Raw genomic sequence first — 23,106 nt, 5'->3', positions numbered from 1 at the left:
TTGCAGTGACCTACTAGCGTAAATATGGTAATGTTTTAGTGTAGTTAGAGTGCAAGAATACATGATTATTTGTGTGTTGTGGTGTTGAGTTGATAAACACAAACAGTAGTGGAGGTTTTAAGGCAGAAATGAGAGAGAGAGAGAGAGAGAGAGAGAGAGAGAGAGAGAGAGAGGATACAAAAGATGAAGAGCAAAAGAAAGAAAAAGGGTGACGAAAAGAGCGGGAACCACTGAGCGGAGACGGGTGCCTTTAGGCGTGTGTGTGTGTGTGTGTGTGTGTGTGTGTGTGTGTGTGTGTGTGTGTGTGTTAGTGTTATAGTCGCCTCCATGATGGGCAAAAGCTGGATAAGGATGAGTGTGTGTAAGGCAGAAGGGGAGAGAGCTGGATCCACACACACACACACACACACACACACACACACACACAGACATGACAGCATAAAGCAAGTCCTGTTTTACTCTAATAATAAAGGTCTTCAAATAAAACGTGATTTTCCAACTTTATATAACTGCAATACTTAGGATTTTCTTGCCCTACATTTGCCCTGGCAGGCTCCAAGGTGACACATCAGCATTCATGTCCTATGTAAATGTGTGACACTGAGCCGCGATTTCAACGACAAGCAACATTTGAATCCGAGGCCGTGCAAATGAGTTATAGCGCCCAATCCTCTAATCCGAAACCCCACCGAATCCTCGGTCCAGTCCTCTGACTTGTGTGATCCGACGTTTTCTCAGTTCCCTATTCAGAGTTTTAAATCCAGCATGAACCCATACATCGTTTGATGCACAAAAATGGAAATAGAACCTATAATCTTATCGTCCTGTTCTGCCACGAAAAGCAGGTAGTGTAGATTGTTTTTTTTTTCTTTAACTGTTATTGCGCCGCAAGGCAATTAACTGTGGAGTGTGTGTTATAGATTCAACAAGGGAATTCTGTGTGTCTGTATAGTGATGGATCTCAAGCCAACACTCGTATATTCAGTATAAACCATTAACAGATAAGAAGTACATTTGCATTTACACGGAGGCCTTTTGGCAGACGCTCTTATCCGGAGCTACGTACAAAAGTGCTTTAAAGTCTCAATAAATACATCCTGGCACTGGTTCACGAGGTCACCGAGTAAGAGTACCGTCAGCGTGATCATTTTGCTGGGGTGGTGACCTAGTTAAAAAAAAATTATAATAATAAATTTAAATAAATAGCGCACAGATCAAAGTTTGCTAAAGTGCTATTTTTGAAGTGCTAGTTTGTTTACAGTCGGGTTGATTTGCATTTGCTGAATGTGGCTTTGAGGACATTTGGAATTCTGTCAAGGAATTCTGGGTTGCGAGTGTTTTTTTTGGCTTCTCTAATTTGAGGTCGGGAATTCTGTTTTTTATTCACATACGGCGTGAATTTTACGAGGGGTCCGAGCACACTCGCAACCGCCTTTAACACACACGTTAGTGCTTGCATGTTGGAGAAAGGGAAAAGCTTTAAGTGAGCATGTGTGTGTGTGTGTGTGTGTGTGTATCATCACTAGACCATGTTTTTCCCATTGTGAGATATTGATGAGCAGCGAAGAGCTTCATTAAGACAGAGCAACTGTTTGTGTGTGTGTGTGTCTGTGTGTGTGTACTTGAATGCTGATCTGTTGACACACTCATCTGTTGTTCAGTTTCAGAAGGCTTGAAAAGCTACACACATCTTTTTTCTCTCTGTCTGTCTGTCTCTTTCTCTTCACTCTCACACTGAGTGCCGGCTCCTCCCTCCTCTTCGCATTCCTTCATCATATTTCCCCTTAGTCCACGTTTTCCCTTTTTCTGTTAAATGAGAGGGAGATATAGAGCAGAGAGAGAGAGAGAGAGAGAGAGAGAGAGAGAGAGAGAGAGAGAGAGAGAGAGAGAGAGAAGCAAGCTATGTGTGAACTGTGAATTGGAGTGAGCTTAGTCAATCATTAAGCTTCGAGCTGTGTACCATTGGTGGCTCTTCTCCATCTTTTCCCATGATCCCCTTCTCTGTCCATTACACCCCCCTCCTTTTACCCACAAAATGAAAAGAGGGAGTGAGGGAGTGCTGGAGAAGAAAGAAAAGCCTCAGCTGTGAATGTGGTAGCACTGGCCAAAAGAAAAGGCCTGGTGTGAACGTCTGTATTGTATGTGAGTGTGTGTGTGTGTGTGTGTGTGTGTGTGTGTGTGTGTGTGAGTGTGTGCAAGAGCTTGCGTCTGGCATCCTGTTGTTTTCTATCCAGCTGCCCTCAAAACAAGCTCAGCTGGAGAGCGTTCTACTGAGTAAATCTTTAAAAGGAGTGAAATAGAGAAACAGACAGAGGAGAATGGAGATAGTGAAAGAGGGCTTGGTGTGTGTGTGTGTGTGTGTGTGTGTGTGTGTGTGTGTATACACCTGTGTTTTTGCTTCATGACTCAACTCCAACAGCAGAAGGCTGGTTTATGTTTCCTCTCGAGCAGAAGGTCAGGAGAGGAGTTGGGGGGGGGTGTCTGGAGAAATAGTCCCTTAAAAGAGAAACTTCAAAATGCAACATGATTGGTCAGAAGTGACATACAATAAGGGGCGAGAATTTGGCGGGAGCTGGGACTCTTGGGAGATTGGAGGAGGGGTAGTCAGTTTGCCTGCAGCGATTTCACTTTGATGGTGACATCGCTTCATTTTGGAAATTTAGTATCCCGTGAGGTGAAGATTATGTCTGCTATTTTTTTTTTTTTCATCATTGACCAGTGGACAAGTAGCGTTATTAGAGTCACCAGGGTTTATTTTTTTTATTTTTAATTTTTATTTCCATTGATTTTTTTTATTTTAATTTACATCAACAACCAAAGAAAGAAAAAAACACACAGCGTGACCTTCCTCTCCACACATCAGCAGTTGCTATGCAGATGAATTAGTTTTCATGTTTGATATTCAATTCTGTTTTTCAGGATCAGATTAAAAAAAATCCCAATAAAAAGTGCACAGTGAAGCTGTGATACTGTATAACTCACCTGCTAGCACAACACACAGTCACTTAGTAGAAGTAAAGAAAGGTGCAGAGTTACAGAAAAGTGGCCACTCTCGTTTTTTTTAGTCCTCACATAAGTCACCTGTAAAATGATGCAGTTTATTTCAAACTGGAAAACATTATTGGCTAGAAAATGTGGATGCGAAATCCTTGTAACCGGACCATCTACATTACAGTGAATCTTTCGGCTTCTCCCGTTAGGGGTCGCCACAGCGGATCCTCCGCACGTTTGATTTGGCACGTTTTTACGCTGGATGCCCTTCCTAACGCAACCCTCCCCAATTTATCCGGGCTTGGGACCGGCACTGAAAGTAGGACCATCTACATTACAAACTAGAAAATTCTTTCACTCGAGGTCACAAAAGAGGTGGGAAGTGATGAAATACAAACACAAATACTAATACTTTTTACTTTCACTCATTACTTTTTTTTACTCCAATCTCAGAATTTTCTACTTCTTACATTTTTGAACCAGACGTTACTTTAGGATGAATCTGTTTGGTGACATGATGTTTTTTTCCTTCTCATTTCCTTCTCATCATTTGCTGGCTCTCACGGACCACAGGCGTAGGCTAGTTTATGAAGCTCACAACGAGCAAGACAGAAGGCAACAAGTAGTCTGTGGTTAACGTGGATGAGACAGAGGGAGTCAGTGATGTAAACATGACTGAGAACAGAGACATTCCTGATCAACATCTTTTCCCTGCTTGTGTTCTATATGGTGGATGTTCAGCCTGAATACATTCATTAGACAACAAAATGTTAAATTCTTTTGTATCAATATATTAATATGATGTGAGGTCCAGTTACCAGCGTGACACTAAAACAGGTAGTAGTAATGTCTACTTTTTACTAAACTACATGTCAGAGCCCTTTAACTTGTAGTAGTCAGTTCTTCAACTTCTACCAGAGACTTTTAAAACATGAGTATCTCTACTTCTGCTTGAGTGAAGGATGTGTGTACTTTTGCCACCTCTGGGTCACAACCTTCATCCACTAAAAGAAAGTTGAATTTGTATAAGGCAGTGGCTGCTCAATGCATAAGAAATTGGTCCACCTTGTACAGAAGGAAGACGTTGATTAGAAGGTTGTGAGTTTCAATCCCCGCACCACCATATGGGCACTGTTGGGCCCTTGAGCAAGGGCCTTGACTCTCAACTGTTTAGTTGTATAAAGGATATAACTGTCAGTCGCTCTGGGTGGGGGCATCTGCCGGATAGCGTAAATGTACTCGTCAATTTAGTTTCAAGTTTCTTCCTGTGTGTACAAATCAACTTGGCAATAAGCGCAGTGTTTTTAAATGTGTTGCATTGAATGTACAAGCCATTGCTGCTGTTCAGTAAACATGTATACATGCTGTATTGGTGCTCTCAGGCTGTGTGGCTCAGACTAAACAGCAATCTGAAACACTTCAGTGTTGATATTTTGGAGAATAAAACACGTTCAAGCGATGAATTCGAATAAACCTGTCCTGTGACGCAGCATGAACAGCAGTCAAAAAACAAAGAAAAACTGCAGGCTTGACATGTCTGGGAGGTTGCACGTGTTAGACTTCAGCCTACTCTGGTTGGTAGCTGTCATTATAGACGGGAGTTGGCTGATGGGTGGGAATCTGGCAGACGACCAGAGAATGAGGCGGGAAAAAAGCATGGTGAGAGAAAAAAGAGTATGCCAGACGTGTCTTTTATGTGAAACGTGTTAGGAAAACACCACAGTTAATAGTCAAATGCTAGCCAACAACCTGCTGTTTATGTGTCATTGAGGGATTTTATTTAGATATAGATAATAGGTGTGGCCTTTCCTTGTTTGAATTCTTTGCATTCTTATAATTTTAATACTTTTTATCCAATTCACTTGGGTTCTGGGCAACTGACGTATGGGCTTGAGCACCATAGTACTGTTTTAAGCTTCTGAATTAATAATTAGTCCACAGCCGTGACATCAAATTTATAATCCATCCAGTTCTGTTGTTGTTGTTGTTCTTGTTGGTTTGGTTGGTTGTCAACGTTGTGTAGCTGTTTCTTATAAACCACTAGCCACATTTTAGTGATTGTTCCAGACTCTCAGTTCTAGAAGTCGACTGATAATGGATTTTTTCACCAGGCTGGTTCATACTTGCCGATAGCCGATGGTAGTTTTTAAAATAGATACTGGATTAAAAGAATTAAGCAAAACATACCACTCCATGTAAAATAGTACTGCATTTTATTAAAAAAATAATAATAATTTAAATAAAAATGTGCTAAATTAATAGGAAATAAATGAATTAATACATATAATTATATCAGGGCTGCAGCTATCGATTATTTTAGTAAACGAGTTTTCTACCATCGATTAATCGAGTAATCTGTAGTACTTTTTCTTTATTCAAGAGAAATACTAAATATACAAGAGAAAATAAGACGAGTCTCTTAAAATGACCAATTAACTTGTTTCCTTTTTTAGAAAAATGGTAATTGTTATTGCTGAAACTGCATACAGGAATGTCTGTGAAAACGAAACCTGTTTAGTGCATTTAATTGTCATATTACATCAAAATGCAAATATATAAATCAATGAAAAATAAATAAATACAAATATAAAAATTAATTTAAATGAGTTTTTTAAAAAAACTGTACATTGTTTTCTTTGTGTTTTAGTATGAAATGATCTCAAACTTTGTAATCCTTTCAGCCCTACAATTATATAATTAATAAATCAGAAATAATAAATATAAAGTAGCTCTCTCCATGCAGCACGCAGTCTCACGTGTAAAAACAAGCAGCATATGGCGTCAGTGATTCACCTTTAGAGGCTGCTTTCATAATGACAGCGGAAATCGTTCTGAATTTTCGCTGATAGCCGGTAGTTCCAGAAATCGACCATCTGTGCCGATTAATCAGTAAAACCGATTAATCGACCCTCTACTCAGTTCTAACGCATACCTTTACCCCATGCCTCTGCAATACTAATGTGTAAGAATAAAAACCTCTTGTTATAGCATCTTGTCTGCCACACGCTGCCGATTTATCCGTGTTTATTCTATTATTGAACCGCGCGCATATGTGTGTGTGTGTGTGTGTGTGTGTGTGTGTTTGTGTAAGATCTGTTCATGGCTTTTAGTGCTATAGGTAACCGTGTTTGTTATTGATCACACCGTTGGTGCCATATGCGCTTGTAGCTCCGGAGAACGTATGTCGTCTTAATAGATTTGGTCATAATTTGAGGTGCACTCCAGCTTGTGTGGATTGTTATTGATGCGCATGCCTGTGTGTGTGTGTGTGTGTGTGTGTGTGTGTGTGTGTGTGTGTGTTGGGGTGGGGGTTGTGGTTTGCATAGAGCATGCTTCTAAGCACTTGAGTAGACAAACATTAAAGTGGAGTTCAATCTGTGTGTGTGTGTGTGTGTGTGTGTGTGTGTGTGTGTGTGTGTGTGTGTGTGTGTTGCAGTAATTGGTTTGCAGGCCCTGGAGCCCTTCTCTCCTGTGTGAATATTTTTCAGCAACTTAGTGAAAGCTCTCTCTCTCTCTCTTCCTCTTCTCCTCATGCTTTCTCATATCTCTTCATCCTCTCTCTCTCTCTCTCTCTCTCTCTCTCTCTCTCTCTCTCTCTCTCTCTCTTTCTCTCTTTCTTCGTTGTGATAAGTGTGTACTCCTCCTCATAGTCATTTCTTTGTGTTCTAGAAACTTTCCTATATGTGATGATGTAATGCTGTCTGTCCAGTAATGTTGAAAGTGAGAAACAGACAAGTATTGTGTTTGTGTGTGTGTGTGTGTGTGTGTGTGTGTGTGTGTGTGTGTGTGTGTTCAGATTCGGATTGCCCGAGTTCCTTGAACAAAAGCTATATGTATAACGATGTTAAGCATTTTCAGAGAACGTGTTTCCCAGAATTACAGGGGGGAGAAATGCGTTCTCTACAGCCAGTCCATCTCCATAGCGTTATATCTTCCTGTAGCCAGGCGTAGGGGAAACGACAGATTCCTAAAATAAATGTAGGCCAGTTGGGAGAATGTTCAGATTTGGCCGATGCACAATGGTACAGAAAATAATGTTGCTGTCCAAGTAAGAAATGTTCAAATCCACTTCAGGGAATCAAGTTCATTTTCAGTTTTTGGTTCTTTGTTCCTGTAATGTTTGTCACGTCTGTGAAGAACAGAAGGAGAACCTAAACCCATGTATGATATGGATGGTTTCTCCTTACAGACCCCCTTTCAATAACTAATACACTAACACACACACACACACACACACACACACACACCATTAAGTAGTCACTGGGGGGTTAAAAGCAACAGATGTTTTCCTTGGTTTGGTCAGACAATGAGCTCCCAGAGCTGCTGACAGCAGGCAGACGACAGGGTTTCAGATATCACCTCATCTCCCCTCACTAAGTGTGGTGTGTGTGGGTGTGTGTGTGTTATGTATGCGTGCCCACGTGTCCAATCTCTACATGCTGTTGGGATTCTGTATAGAGCATCGTGTGGCTGTTTTACTGCTTACTTACGCTTTACTGCGCTCTCTTACAACAATTCACAATCCCGTGTCCTTGCAGCGCGGTCAACTGTCCACCATTGTTACGCTTGTGTTCTACAGGTGCAACGGGGCACTTGATTTTTATCGAAAAGCCTCATGGATATACATTCAACATGGCCAGTGAACCATCAGGGTGGGAGCAGTCTTTGAGGAGCCAGCTGTAACTGCAAAACGTTTATTGTGTGTGTGTGTGTGTGTGTGTGTGTGTGTGTGTGTGTGTGTGGTTGGGGACGTGTGGTGGTTTTGATATTTTTGTCCCTGCCCTTGTCGGTGCTATAAAAATATTAAAAAGATAAATAATAATAATAATAATAATAATAATAATAATAATAATAAAATAGGAAAATCAAATGATAAAATAATAGTTGAAGTAAGGCAGTGCAAACAATAATGTGAGTGAGGCAGTGCAATGATCATTTTTCTGAATAAGTCCAGACGCCTGGTTGCAATATACTAGTCAATGTTATGGACACCACTATGATCCCATATATGAATTGAATATATTCTTGTTTTTGCTTTGTAATTTTCGCAATTTTAGAATTTTCTCTCTGTAAATTTGTTTCGATCACCCAATTTCTGCAACATTGTTATGTTCCACCAGGTCTTGTTCTACTTCTATTATAGTAGCTACTTGTTAGCTGCAGTAGTCAGCAGGAATCATGGTGTTTCTTGATATTTCTCTTTTCTCACACTGTTCCATTTTCCAGCAATAAGCTCAGCTGAGAAAATGGCAATTTATGTGACAACATGCCTTAGACGTGTCTTTAGCAACTTGACATTTATTTCAAAGCTGAAATCAGTTATTTCAAACATTTGGTCTTCGTACACTGTCAGTAAGCTTCTCCTTCTCAAACCACTTCTCTACCTTTTTAGTCAGTTCCACTAAGTCTCTGCGTGGATTTTCCATAGTTCGCTTTTTCATTCTAAGGTCGGTTAAGATTGTGATGCACATGTATCTCTTGGCTATTGGCTGACATCCTGTTTCAAAGAACAAGCAACAATTCATCTCGGTTTTATGAAGTTTCATGGATGGATGCTCTACATGGAGGTGGTGTAGACAGAAAATATACACAGATAAAGTGGAAATCTGAGATCCGAGACACTTTCCAGAAACTTGTCCGGTATTATTTTATAATCACATGTGAAAGAATACACCTGGTTTGTTACTTGAGTTAGTGCTTGTCTTTATGATGGAAGAATAGCCCATCCTAATAAAGTACCTATTACAGCAGTATAATGCAATATAGACAGTAAGCCAGTACAGATTATTTGTTACTCACTTGGAAAACTCTTTGACTATCTGTAAATCGAGTCGCGGTGTTTTGCTGCACGGTTGCAGGTCGGACACATTTGTGTATTTCAGCAGATGTTATCAAGGGCGTCATGTTTCACAGGCTGAACTAGCGTTCTCTTTCTATAGGTGTAACAAGGTTATATAGAAAGCTGTATAGACATATTAAAGCAGGCATTAGAGAAGTCTATGGCACTTGATTGCTGAAAGTGGTGTGTAATATAAACTAGAAAGAGGGCTGGAGATACTGGAAAAAAGGCATGTAGCAGTAAAACTGATTAATGCCCATGGTTTCTCATTGCTAAAGCGAGCAGTGTGCACACACACCTGAGTTCTGCCTCGGGGCGGACAACTACAACTCTGCGCTAAGCAAGCCATGTTTTTTTGTACTTTTAAAACCCCGACTTCGGTTTCTCACACAACACCAAGCATACAGCACCAGACGCGGGCTGCTTTTAAGCTACATAGTTTGGCAGCTTTTGTGGAAACTGTGGTCTGACAGTCCACCGAGGAGGTTCCGTGCTTCTTAAGTGTCCTGGTCGACGTCTGTCTTTCAGCCCTGCAGCTGTAAAAAGAACAGCGGAGGTCAATCGGAGGTGAGTTTGATGGAGTGAATTGGCACGATCTGCACATTTAATTATATAACAGCAGCGGGTCATTTTTAAGTGTCACTCGCTGATGCCTTCCAGGAAAATGAAGTTACATCAACATAACGTGTAGATTCTGCAGAATCTGACCATATTAGAGAATGTACTATTTATCATATAGTACATATAGTGCTGTAATATGAAAACCGTCAACATCAGAGTGGTGGAAATACTGGGTTTATTTCTCTAATACCTCAAACTATACCTCTCCCTATAGCCTCTTGCTTTTTCTCTATCTTCTTTAAGAAAATCAGCTGATCTGTATAAAGTCGGTTTGTATGGCCAATGTCCCAGAAGGAAGCCTCTCTTTAAACTGGCTCACAAGAAAGCCAGCAAACAGTTTGCTGAAAACAACCTGTCCAAGAGCATGGATTTCTGGAACCATGTCCTGTAGTCTGATGAGACTAAGATAAACTTGTTTGGCTCAGATGGTGTCCAGCATGTATGGTGATGCCCTGGTGATGAGTACCAAGAAAAATTGTGTCTTGCTTACAGTAAAGCATGGTGGTGGTAGCATCATGGTCTGGGGTTGCATGAGTGCTGCTGCTACTAGAGAGCTGCAGTTCATTGAGAGAAACATGGACTCCAACATGTACTGTGACATTCTGAAGCAGAAATTGAAGCCCTCCTTTCAGAAACTGGGAGGAACTGCAGTTTCCAACATAATAACAACCCCAAACACACCCAAGATGACAACTGCCTTGCTGAGGAAGGTGAGGTTGATGGAGTGGCCAAGTATGTCTCCTGATTTGAACCCTATAAAGCACCTGTGGGGCATCCTCAAGTGGATGGTGGAAGAGCACCATGTGTTTAACTTCCAGCAGCTCCGTGATGTCATTATGGAGGAGTGGAAGAGCAACAACCTGGTGAATTCCATGCTCAGGAGGATTAAGGCAGTGCTGGAGAACTATGATGCTCACACAAAATAATGACACATTGGACACAGTTTTGACATGTTCACTTAGGGTGCACTCACTTTTGTTCCAGTTATTTTGACAATAATGGCTGTATATATATATATATATATATATATATATATATATATATATATATATATATATATATATATATATATATATATATATATATGTGTGTGTGTGTACCTCTGACAGCAACAAAGCACTGACACTGGAGACTCCTTCCAGATAACAGTGCAGCGATTGCACACTTTCCTTATGTGGAGCCTCTGCTGTACATTTCTCTCTGTTACTATGGGAAAGTTAGCTAGAATGACCCCCGTTTGCTTTGCAGCTGTCTGCGTGCTGTGAGAGCTGCACCTACAGATAATAACTCTTTCTGACTTGATTGATTTAGCAGTGACAATGTAGTTACTGTATCTTTCTTTCTTTCTTTCTTTCTTTCTTTCTTTCTTTCTTTCTTTCTTTCTTTCTTTCTTTCTTTCTTTCTTTCTTTCTTTCTTTCTTTCTTTCTTTCTTTCTTTCTTTCTTAAATCAGCACCATTATGTCACACCACACAAAGCGAATGCTCAAACGATGTGCTTGATGTAAGTCGAGGCTGTAAAATGTTTCAGAAACAGAAGACAGCTGCCTTAATGCCTTGTTGCCTCAAGTGTCTTCAAAGGCACCGCTTTGAAAGCTTTGAAGCTAGTAGTAAACAAACGTATTGAGCACTCAGGAAGCAGCAGTGCATCACAACGTTGCCAAAATACCCACATATGCTAACATTCGTTAACTCAGAGAGCTCTGATCCTTGAAGAGAACTCGGATACTGCAGCTATCGAATCAGAAATCAAAACAGAAATCTCAACTGTAGTAGGACATATATATAATATATAATACAATAATCACTCGTTTGTCGCAGTGGTTACGTTCTAAGACCGCATGCGATAAACGGAGTAAAAATAGTACATTTATTAATATTTTTTATTAGTAAATGTCATTATTTCAACATAAAACTCCATAAAAACAATTCCCTATAATTGGTCTATCGTGCTATCTGTGAGAGAGCCGGAAAATGCTACTCACTTATATTTTATAATATAATTTTACAATGTTATAATTTTATAGGCAGATACTTCACTTATTACATTCGAGATCAAATGAAGCGAAACCAATTAGTTATGTGGCAAATGCAATTCCGCGATAAACCGGGGGGTGCGAGATTCGAACAGTGGTAAAGCAGAGGTACTGTATATATATATACATACATATACTCTCATATACAGAATGCACACCATCTGTTCCCTCCATGCTGCTGTTTTCTGACACCATTTCTCTTACTGGCTTATGGAAGGTACGCAGTGCGTTATGGTATATAGAGCAATGAAGCGTAAAAGGTATGTTTCTCGAAGGTTAGCGTTATTATAGACACTATTGTTCGCGTTAATTATATCTATGGGCGTACTTGTAAATGACTTGTTCATGCAGACAATATGGCGGATCATTCCCACAATGCAGTCTGACATAATCTCGATGTTGTTGGCTTTTTTGTTGTGTGTGTGTGTGTGTGTGTGTGTGTGTGTGTGTGTGTGTGTGTGTGTGTGTGTGTGTGTGTGTTCTGCAGTGTGTGTTGATTGACAGAGCAGAATGTGCTCTCTCCTCATTCTTACACTGCTTTCTTTTTCCCTTATCTAACAGCAAATCTCAGAGGAACCAGCATTTGCATAGAAGTAACAGTGATTCATGGGTACTACTGCTCCGTCTTTGGATAGGCGAATGTTGTAGATAAGAGGAAATGTCCAAGAGTTTGCTTAGTACGTTTGGCATGAAGTTTGCATTAGATGTTTCACCCGATTTATACAGCAACAAACGATTTCATGCAGAATAGTGTCCGAGATCCGACTTAATCCGAATGTGCATTTTATCCTGTATGTGCATTTTATCTTTGTTTAGTAATAGATACATAATAATAGTCATTTTAAATAGGTTTTTTTTTCATGGTTACTTTTCTTGTTAAGAGCTGAATGTGCTTTTCATATCTCTGTGGCTTGGGATCGATTGTTTATTGTTGTAAGTCTGTATACACGACATAATCACCAATGAGGCCCACACACTACACAATCTGTCACAAGGAAAGAGCCTCGGACATGCCCCAAACCCACGCTGTGTAAGCATGACTGTCGCTATTTAATACAACATTTTGGATTGAGGATTATATAGAGTTATAGTGCAAATAAAAGGAGCACAAATATGAGCCAACAAGTTTTGTTTTTGTGCCAAGATGAAGTCGCGGCGTCTTTCTTTTTCTCCGATCCTGCAATAATTTTGGTAGGACATGTTGCGTAGTTCCATATAAACGCAATATAATATTTAAATTTTGATCTCGCTTTCACACTGAAATAAATAGATACTACACTGGATTCCAGCAGATTAATTCGATGTTCTCGTAGGCTCTTGTTAGCTGTTTTGCTAGTTGCAATTCATGTCCAAAAGGAACAAACTTGCATAAAACTCTCCGTCAGATTTCCACCATTCGCACGCTGTTAATAAGCCCCCCGAATTAGCCAGCAACTGGAAATCAGTGCTAAAAACACGAGTGGACTTGGAGCATGAAAGACTTCGTTTCCCAGAGTGCAGTGCAGTGGAGGTGTGAATGTAGGCCACACCAGAGTTCCCTGAACTCTTTCATATGCTAATTATAGTCCTTGTGCTTGGTTTTTTTCTGTTCTTCTGGGGTTTTAGTGGTAAATAAGCAGCAGGATTTTAAAACCAGGCCAGCCAACATTTCCTACACTTTAAATTAGGGGGCAGTGATTTCCATTACTGTAACAATATGTACTTGCAGCACAGACCCCCTGGTTAAACACGGCTATACGCGATGCCGTATTGTTCTGGTGTGAAAACCAAATTATTACCAAATCTAATTATTTGCTGTGAAATTGTGAAAAATTCATTTGGATCTTTTTGAGGTTTTTTTTTTTTTAAAACAAAGCCACTTGTTTAAGGGACGTTCCTCACAGAGTCTTCTATAAATCATGCCTTTTTTTCCAGTATCTTTTTTTTATTTTGTTCTGAAATGTATAAAATGTGAAGTCTGTTCATATTTATTTAGTGTGCATTCAGGCCTGTGTTTGTCCGTCTTTAATTCTGCTAGCGAATCTGGCTGGTTTCCCACCTACACAGTGCGTTCTCTCAATCACACGCCTTCCCTATTCATATAGTTTGCTTCGAACCACGCAACTGTAACATCTGGGCAGCTAAAAATAATTAGAGTAGGTTAGGAGGTAACCTACATCTGGAAGCCGTGATGTCTGCAGCAGAATATTTGCCTGCGCATGTACAATTTTTCTTAAAAAAAACAACAACAACAACAAAGCAGTTGCGTTACTGAGAAGTTCAAACAAATAATGATACAAAATAAATATGGCTCTATGTCTGGCTGTTAAACACTGATACTGGAGACTCTTCACATCTATAATTATTGAATATGGTTTTACTCTGTGGAACCTCCTTGATTCTGAGGTAAGAATCATATTTAAGAACCAGTGCAGGATCTAAACAGTGGAGCCGGAATCAGAAACAAGCATCCAAGAGTGCTGTAGTATAACAAATTGTAAGGCACATCGAAGTTGTAACACTGAAGGAAGCAGTCACAGTGTTTGAACAGGGCCGTGTTCACGGAGAGATGTTTCAGCCGTTGCGTGTATTACTTGGATTTTGGCGAAAGCTCATTTGATTATCAAATGCGATCCAGACGAAGTTGGCATGAACTTGTTTACATGGCATGTTACGCAGCGATTCTAGCCGGGACGATTCGATGTGGAGCACAGATTCAGCTGATCTCGGAGGGCTTTATTTGACCGGAGTTTGCCCATCCAACACACTTAGGCCAACTGTGAACATAAACATCACATCCAGGTTTATACACGACTCCTCCATGAGCACATCAGAAAAAAACAATTGATTTCTTCCCATCTCCTTCCATTACATCTTCCCTCTATTTCTGTATCGCCTTTAGGACAGGCTACAGTGCGTTACAGTGTTTTGTGTGTATGTGTGTGTTTGAGTGCCCAAGTTTTGTTGTGTACGCAAAGACAGATGTGGGTGAGGTTCCTGGTCATTGTGTGAAAAATATCAACACGAAATATTTGCAGTTACATGAGAACAGGTAGGAGCAGAAAAGACTTACTGTTTATAATGCGAGTGTGTGTGACTAATTTGGTGCCTTCTAATTATGTCAATGGAAGGACTGTAGAAGGATAAATGTGCACACTCATAATTGAGGAAAGAATCAACATAGTGACATTGAAATGTGTGTGTGTGTGTGTGTGTGTGAATATTAAACATGGATTTAAATGGCCATTACATGATTGCTTTCCATAACGCTTTGTCACCTTCTTGTCTTTCTTTTGTTGCTCGCTCTCTTATATTCTTATCTCTATCACACACACACACACACACACACACACACACACACACACACACACACACACACACACACACACACACTGCCCGGCATTTACACTTAAGCTTGCCATCCCTTGAGGATTGTCATGTTTACATAGACAAAGTGCATGGCAGTGACCCCACCCTCACGAGCTCTGAACCAATAGACGCTCAGGGTGGAAATCTGATTTGCCTTCTTTGTGTGGAGCTGGTAGAGCAGAGGAGCCGGAGAGCAGCTGCATGCTCCCAACCGCTGCTTTTAAAGGCGTCCTGATTTCACTACTTCTCTCCATGCTAGCTCCTAGCGTGCTGATTGCATTTATTCACACTCTGCAGCGATCTTCAGTCGTGCCAGGAGACGGGAGTTAATCGTGTAATCGCGTACAGACGCGTGTGTGCCACTCACAAGTTGTTATTGGTCTCAGTGCTCTCCACGTGCTCTTGACACACGACGAAGACGTAGCAAAGATCGGAATGTAGCTACAGCTGTCACTCAGGAAGCAACAAATCCAGCACGTGGGTATTCTGTTTTCTTTCTAGTAGTATTTTCTTACATTGGGTGCATTTTCTTTTCTTTCCTGCTCACTACCCTGCAAAACGACATGACTGTGTTTATTTCACAATGAGCACCGCGAGACAAATATACTGTTTTCTCATGACGAGATCAGTTTACGTACATAAAGTTACATGTCTTCTTCCGCAGCTGACGTTTCCCCCTAGAAAGTTGGACAGAAGGGTTTTTTTTAGTGGTTGTCCATAGCAACAGCTCAGGATGTCTGGCAGTCGAGGTGTCTGCTACATTTTCATCTCAGTGTACAATTGTGATGCCGTTACTGTCTCCACATGGCACTTCAAAAATAAACTGCGGTATAGATTTTTACCCCAGCGAATGACTAAACTTCAGACTAAAAAAAAATCACTTTTTACTTTTCTTTCTATTACATACTATTTGGTTTTGAAACCACAGGTCTGAATTGGGCTGCGAATAACACCGTAGGACAAAAGCTGTTCCAGACGATATACACAGAATGATGTCTGCAGCTGGACAGTGTTAAAAAGAATCGCAAAAAGCAGCACTTTTAAGGCTAAAACATTGAGTTGTTTATATGAGAAAAACAGTACTTGTGCTAAATAGTATTTCTGTTGAAAACGAACATACCGTGCACATGCCAGTGAGGCATTTGATCTCATACAGCACTGCATTATGGATGTGACCCCAAGCTAACAGCATCCTCATTATCCCATTTGAGCAAGCAGGCAGCACTCTGCTAACCAACTGCTAGCTAAAATCAGGTTAGGTTTAGCTTGCTCAGAATAAAATAAAACTCTCTCTCTCTCTCTCTCTCTCTCTCTCTCTTTCTTTTTTCTTATTTATTTATTTATTTATTTATTTATTTATTTATTTATTTTCTCTAATGCAGTAAGATCAGCAAGCCACAGGGGGTCAACTACCATCCCCAACTGTTAAAGCTCAGGGTTAGTCAATGAACCTGTGAGCCCTACCAGAGTATGCTCTGAATATGAAAAGACCCATCTGTGTTTTTTCCATCTTAACTCGCCAGAATAACAATAGTGATTTGAGGGAAGACAAAAGGAAGAAGCTCATAATCAAGGAAGTGAACGGTAAAAGACGAAAACAATGGCTGTGAGATTTAACTGTCAGACCCTTTCCTGAAACAATGCCCTCCCTGGATCCCCGCAGAGATGCAAAAGGAAGCATCGTAAGGAAAAGGTCAGATAGTCGCGGTGTTTATGTCCGACTTCACCCATTTCATCCAGAACTCACATAGATCAGTGCATTGGCTCACACCGGTTTTCTTCCAGCAGTCTCAATCTCTCTTTACATTATAACTGACTATATATATATATATATATATATATATATATATATATATATATATATATATATATATATATATATAGAGAGAGAGAGAGAGAGAGAGAGAGGGCTAGGATGCTTTAGTCACAGTTAGAAAAGTTTACGTGAATGTTTGCTGCTATTCTCAGGGAAATTGAGGAGCTGTATCTAAATCCTACCAAAAAGGAAGGCGAGAATTCTTTTCATCTTAAATGAGTCTTATGTTGTTTTTCATACACTCCTTGACCTTTTGTCACAAGCGACATTTCACAGTATCTTTAGTGGAGGACAAATGCAATTTCTGCACGACTCGATAAGGATGTCGGAAGTCAGTTCAAGAGGATCTTCCGTGAGAAACAGTTGTTATGCATCACTGAAAGTGATCCCAATCAGGAAAAGTGCGAATCTTAAAGTGGGCTTTTGTCATACCCATGTGCTGGTTCTAAGAGACGTCGTAACAGAACCAGCGACAGTTGCAGTCTCCTGAAAGTTGTTTTGCAGACTTGTGCTTTATTTTGGTCATATTTACAGGTTCTCTTGTGATTGGTTAGCTTGATGAGAACACTCACGGGGGGATTTCTTTTTGTTGGTGTTTGCTTGGTATGGTTTTTTTGGTAATTTGTGCTGTTCACACACATCTGCTTATATTCGGATCTCCAGGAAGTAGAGAACAGGACTCTTTTAGCATTTAAAAAAGATTTCTCTCCTGAGCTTTGTGACTTACATGCCCTCTTTTCCTTTATCAGGTACCACACGGCCTCCTCGTGACGGCGAGCTTCCAGGGGTGGATTACAACTTCCTGTCGGTGCAGGAGTTCCTGGAGCTCGAGCAGTGTGGAACCCTTTTGGAGATCGGAACATACGAAGGTGCGTGAGAATGTGCAGGTGCTTACTGTTTACTGCAGCCAAACTATTGGAACACATATTCCCCTGTCCAGTCGTCACCGACATAAGGAAATGGAAACGACTAGTGTTGATCTCATAGATGTAATGGAAATATACACTTATACACACACTGTCACACAGGTGCAGGGATGTTGTCGCCTTTGCGTGTTGTTGCCTTGGTGTGGCATGTTCAACTGGACAGAAAGACAGGAACATGTCCTCACTTGCGCGAACGCGCACACACACACACACACACACAAATAAGTGTTCTGTCCTCGTAGTCCTTCTAGTGGCAACTGATTTTGGCGCTCTGTCTGGCAGAGTGTGTGTGTGTGTGTGTGTGTGTGTGTGTGTGTGTGTGTGTGTGCGTGCACACGCGTGTCTTTCGTTTCTGTTTCCCTTTCTTTGTGCATTACTTAATCCTACAAATTACAGACACACAAGCACAACAAGTTATTATAAAAGTTGTAATCTATAAACTACTCTTCAACTACAGCATCTGCAGGTAATCAAACGCATTTAGAAAGAAAGGAATTGTTGGATTTTCAAACTCCTTGAAAGATCAAACAAACAAATATGTCAAAATTACAAATACCAAGATTGAACAGCATAAACTGTGTAAAAGCTTTCCTCCATTCCTTTACCATTTCATCCCACACATTGTTCTAGACTGTTCTACTTCACTTTGGGGTTTTATTTGTTGCTTCTCTCTCTCTCTCTCTCTCTCTCTCTCTCTCTCTCTCTCTCTCTCTCTCTCTCTCTCTCTCTCTCTCTCTCTCTCTCTCTCTCTCTCTCTCTCTCTCTCTCTTTCCTCTTTCTCTGCTTCTCAATGGGTCTCTCGTCACTTTCTCTTTTCCTCTCTCCTTCTCCCCAAACATTGATATTCTCCCTTGATCCCACGTTTCCTAGGTAACTATTATGGAACACCCAAGCCACCCAGCCAACTTCGCTGTGGGACAGTGATTACCCAGGATGCTTTGCGACACGCCCTTTCTGGCTCCTGGAATTCCCCGCCCAAGCGCACAAAGTCCTACAATGATCTACAACATGCTCGAGTAGTGTCAGTTGAGCAGACAGAAGATGCAGACTTCAGCACAGACATGAATAACGCCTTCACAGGTATGCAAATGTCTGCCAGTGTGTATGTGTCTAAACCGGGGCTGTAACCGAATATAAACGCATCATTTAGATTGAGCGGGTAATGCAACCCCAAACTGACAAAAATACAGACAGGAACAAGAGGCTGTGGTTCACTGGGCAGCAGGGTAAGACATCGGGACTCGGATTCCACAGGATCGTCTAAGTGGAATGTTTTACTTTGATGGGTTGAAGGTGATCAGATATGAAGTTAATGCATCGCTGCATGACACATTTATAGAGTAACTGTCTGTTCAGCGTGATTTAAATTCGGCTACTAGCTTGTTTATATTTTAAGAATAGAATGAACTGCAGGCACTAGATTGCTGGCAGGTAAAAGTGAAAAGAATCTTTTTTTGAGCAGGAAAATAAAATCTTTCTTTGCACAGCTCCTATTGAGACCAATTAAGAACTGGAGTTTTGAAGAGCCTTCTAGTGTTTTTCCCCAGTTTTTACATGGGCATAGTATTTTAGGCCACACCCACTTCAGCTTCAAATCCGAATATAATTACCAATATTTGGAATACTATTCAAATACAGATACACCATGTTTAGTGGTTAAGGCTCTGGGTTACTGATCAAAGGTCAGGGGTTCCAGCCCTGGTATCACCAAGCTGCCTTTCTTGGGGCCCTTGAAAAAGGCCCTTAATCCTCCGTGCTCCAGGGTTGTATCATGGCTGACCCTGCACTCTGACCCCAGCTACACCAGTCTGACACCTACATTGCTGGGATATGTAAAGAAATAATTTCCCTGATGGATCAAAAAAAGAAAAAAGAAAGGAGAGAATAATGTGTGTGTGTGTGTGTGTGTGTGTGTGTGTGTGTGTGTGTGTGTGTGTGTGTGTGTGTGTGTTAGAGAAAAAGAGCGAGAGTGATAGAGAGCGAGGGTGCTCATTTCAAATGTGACTGCTGCCGTTATGTGAGTACAGGGCCAGAGAATCTGGTGTGTGGGTGTGTGTGTGTGTGTGTGTGTGTGTGTGTGTGTGTGTGTGTGTGTGTGTGTGTGTGTTTTGTGAGCAAATGTAAAATCGCATGTAGATATTGGGGGCCTCTTCAAAGTCAGTGTGCGCAAGTGTGTGAGAGAAAGCAAAGAGAACATACTGAGTCCGTTTACACTTTGAAGCAGCAGAATCTTTATTCTTTATCCAGTCATTGTGTTTCAACAACTTCGTGTCTTGTCGATTGAGGAATGATTGTGAGCAGGTTTTAATAGAATTATAGTGGAATTATGTGTGATTTAATAAATGGTGGGGTGATTTTTATTATTTTAAAATAAAATGTCACTTTGGAATAATAACTACTATTGGTGTTCCATTACACTCCAACCCTATATGTGTGTTTGATGTCTGTGAAAGTGCCCATGAACATCATTTTTAAACAGTTCGATTCTCCTATAGGGATTTTAATTTTATATAGACTGATGTTTGGGCCGAATTCGTCACCACACAGCTAAAAGGTACATTTTGTAACGTACAGAGGAGTTCCTCAGAGCACCTAAAGAACCATGACTGAAAAAGACTTGGTGCCAGACTAGCTAACTAGAGACGATCAGTTATAGGATGATCGTCAGTTGTTTAGATTTCTCTTCATAGCTGATATAAGTGTAACCCTGATGAGAAATGGTGTCGTGCTTTTCAGCTCAGCGTGGATTTGAAGGATGGTAATTTAAGATACTATAGCCAACAGTCAGGATCACATGATTCTGGCCTCTGTTATACAGAGTAGAGTTTATAGTTTATTTAGTCGAGATGGCGAGCATGAAATATGAATATAGGTCAGTGACCACTTTCGTAGATCATATTAGATTGATATATAAGATGCTGTGAGAATACTGTAAGACCTTGTTTGTGTGTGTGAGCTGAAGCATGTTTCGGTTCTCATTTCTGTGCGCGTGTTCCATCTGCATGCAACTACAAACCCTCTTCCTTGTGTCTCCTCTTACCTTTTTTCTGTATCACCTTAGCAGGTAGTTTCTTCCCCTCTCCGCTGTTGTTCACAGGAGACTCCAGCCGGCAGGAAGCGCACGCCCCTTCCAGCGCGCTCAACAACGTGGCTGCGTCTCCCGCGGCGACCATGGCCAGCTCCCATCATCCTCAGATGCCCTTGGAGGAAGACCCGCTCGGGCCGTTGCCAGACAACTGGGAAATGGCCTACACCGAGACCGGCGAGGTCTACTTCATAGAGTAAGCGTTACATTAGCAAAGATAGAGGGCAACCTGATTATCCACAAGAAACCATTAAGAGTTGAGACTTTATTGAATCACAGCTGTTTTTCTGACTTGTGTGGCCCCATGATAATGAGATATTTTATTTCAATTTGAAGTGAGGGTTTTTTTTGTGTTTAGTTTTTCCCCCCAGCACTACTACTGTCTTTGTTACACATGAAATCTGTAGTTACTGATCACAGACTGAAGGTCATATAGAGAACACAAACCCAATTGAGAAACCTGAAATAAACAGATTACAAACCGTACGCCTTACATCAACGACGCCATGTGACCAGAATTTTCGCCCGCGTTACACTTTTAAACATGCGTTTAGAATTTTTCTAAGCATTAGTCCTTAAATATCCCAGATGCAACAGGCATCCGTGGCTGGTAGTCAAGGTATCAACATTGGCCATGCTTTTTTTTGGTAGAAGCAAAGGCATATTCTGTCTATACTGTCAATCACAGCTGTCCGTCGTGTAAACATCATTAACAGCATGAGCAGCAGGTCAAAACCTGACTGATAGCTGTGGTCAGTGGGTGCTGACTGATTGGTGGGAATTTTTAGATAGAGAACGAATTAATTCTCCCTTATTTGTTAACATTTACTGACTGCATCAATACATGAGTAGAGCAGATCAGAATAATTTCAGATTGGATAGTCTTTCCAGAATGAAAACATACTGATTATGTTTTATCTGCTGGATGTTGCACAGTTATCTTACCTTAGTGTTAGTAACTTTTCAACTGTCCATTTCTAAACTCAGCATGTTTATAAAGTTTTTCTATACTTTTCGGTTCTTCTAGCCACAACACAAAGACAACCTCATGGATGGACCCTCGCTGTCAAGATAAACAGCCAAAGCCTTTAGAAGAATGCGAAGACGATGGTAACTGCTAGAAACACAGTAATCATACACATTTGAACCCGAGTTCAAAACGAAACTCCTCTGCAGCATGGCAGTCCAAGAGCATTTTACAGGAACTGCAATATCTGTTGTAAAGGTTTATTAACTAAGGACCTGCTCTTTGTAACCAGACACCAGGTCTTTGTGGTTGTTCTGTACTTACTTTTCGTTTAAAGGATTTAATCATGCGCATTAGCCTGAGGTTATTTGATATGCTTTCTGTGGTTCATATATGTTTTTTGTTTTAGTTAAGCCCACTCAAAATCTTTATGAAGTTTACCGGTTCCAGAGTGAAACCACAACTTTTACAAGAAGACGCACATTTAGTTTTGCCCTCTATTAACACGTTTCATATTCTCTTAAGGTGCGGATTAATATAGATTTCAGTGGTTCATCAGCCATTAACTGTCCTATTGAAAGACATAGTGCACCACCCTCTTGTGTGGGCTAAAACTAGATGTGTCTTAAGAAAAGCTAGTAAGCATAGAACAGTGGTCAGTTAAGGTGATGTGCAGTGAAACTTATATTCACCTTATAAATAATGAAATACGTGTCTTTCTACATACTACAGTACCGAAATTATCTTCCACTGGTCATTATACCTATTATATGACGTTTGTGGATGTAAGAAAAATGTCTGGCTTTTGAGGCTTTTCTTTCAGAACAGAGGAAATAGTGCCACCTGGTGGAAAATCGTAATATAAGAAGGAAAAAAATGACCAGGCTAGTTTAAATGATAGGAAATTTCACAAGTATTTATTTTACAGCCTGGAATCAATAACCTCTCTGTCTTTTTCTCCCTCGCTTTGCAACTTCCTCTTTTCTTGCTCTCCTCTTGCAGAAGAAGTTGTGCACACTGAGGAGCCAGAACTCGATAGGAACTTGATTGAACTCGGTATGCTTTTCCTCTCTTTTCTCTGCTGTACCTTCTTGCACTCACAACTCCCCCTTTATCACTCGCTTTATTTGTCATTAGCGGGCCGTAAGCCAGGCTTATAGTGTAGGGCGCGAGAAATCTTGTCATCTGACTACCGCTCACACTGCATTACTCGATCTTGCAAGTCGATCTGGAAGTCATCGAATCGAGGTACTCCGACTGAACCATATATTAAATGCCGATGATGCCATCCACCTTAGTTTGACACTATTGACACACACACTTATTTTGTACAAGTTAATTATTGTCGTTTCCAAACCTTAACTACACTCATGTATAATTAATACTGCTCTAAATGTATACCGCTCTTATATATTTACACACCGATCAGGCATTACTTTATGACCACCTTCCTAATATTGTGTTGGTCCCCTTTTGCTT

General features: G+C 40.7%; 1 protein-coding gene across 17 annotated transcripts in view; it reads left to right on the top strand.

Annotated features, from left to right (window-relative positions):
* magi1a (membrane associated guanylate kinase, WW and PDZ domain containing 1a) overlaps positions 1 to 23,106 on the top strand; it is a 98,579-nt gene that overhangs the window by 41,673 nt on the left and 33,800 nt on the right. For 11 of the 17 annotated variants that reach the window (XR_006928347.1, XR_006928348.1, XM_046872001.1 and 8 more), the window contains exons 3-7: positions 17,399 to 17,518; positions 18,446 to 18,655; positions 20,637 to 20,856; positions 21,688 to 21,770; positions 22,630 to 22,683. Coding sequence is in view for 15 of the 17 variants with exons in the window: in XM_046872001.1 (XP_046727957.1) it covers positions 17,399 to 17,518; positions 18,446 to 18,655; positions 20,637 to 20,856; positions 21,688 to 21,770; positions 22,630 to 22,683 (687 nt within the window). In the remaining 2 variants the exon portion in view is untranslated. The remainder of the gene's footprint in view (positions 1 to 17,398; positions 17,519 to 18,445; positions 18,656 to 20,636; positions 20,857 to 21,687; positions 21,771 to 22,629; positions 22,684 to 23,106) is intronic. The other 6 variants (XM_046872002.1, XM_046872004.1, XM_046871996.1 and 3 more) reach the window with 3 other exon arrangements.

This window comes from Silurus meridionalis, chromosome 17 (assembly GCF_014805685.1).
Source record: "Silurus meridionalis isolate SWU-2019-XX chromosome 17, ASM1480568v1, whole genome shotgun sequence".
Lineage (NCBI taxonomy): Eukaryota > Metazoa > Chordata > Actinopteri > Siluriformes > Siluridae > Silurus > Silurus meridionalis.
Note: the sequence above shows the minus strand (reverse complement) of the source record. Positions and strands in the feature narration are given on the sequence as shown.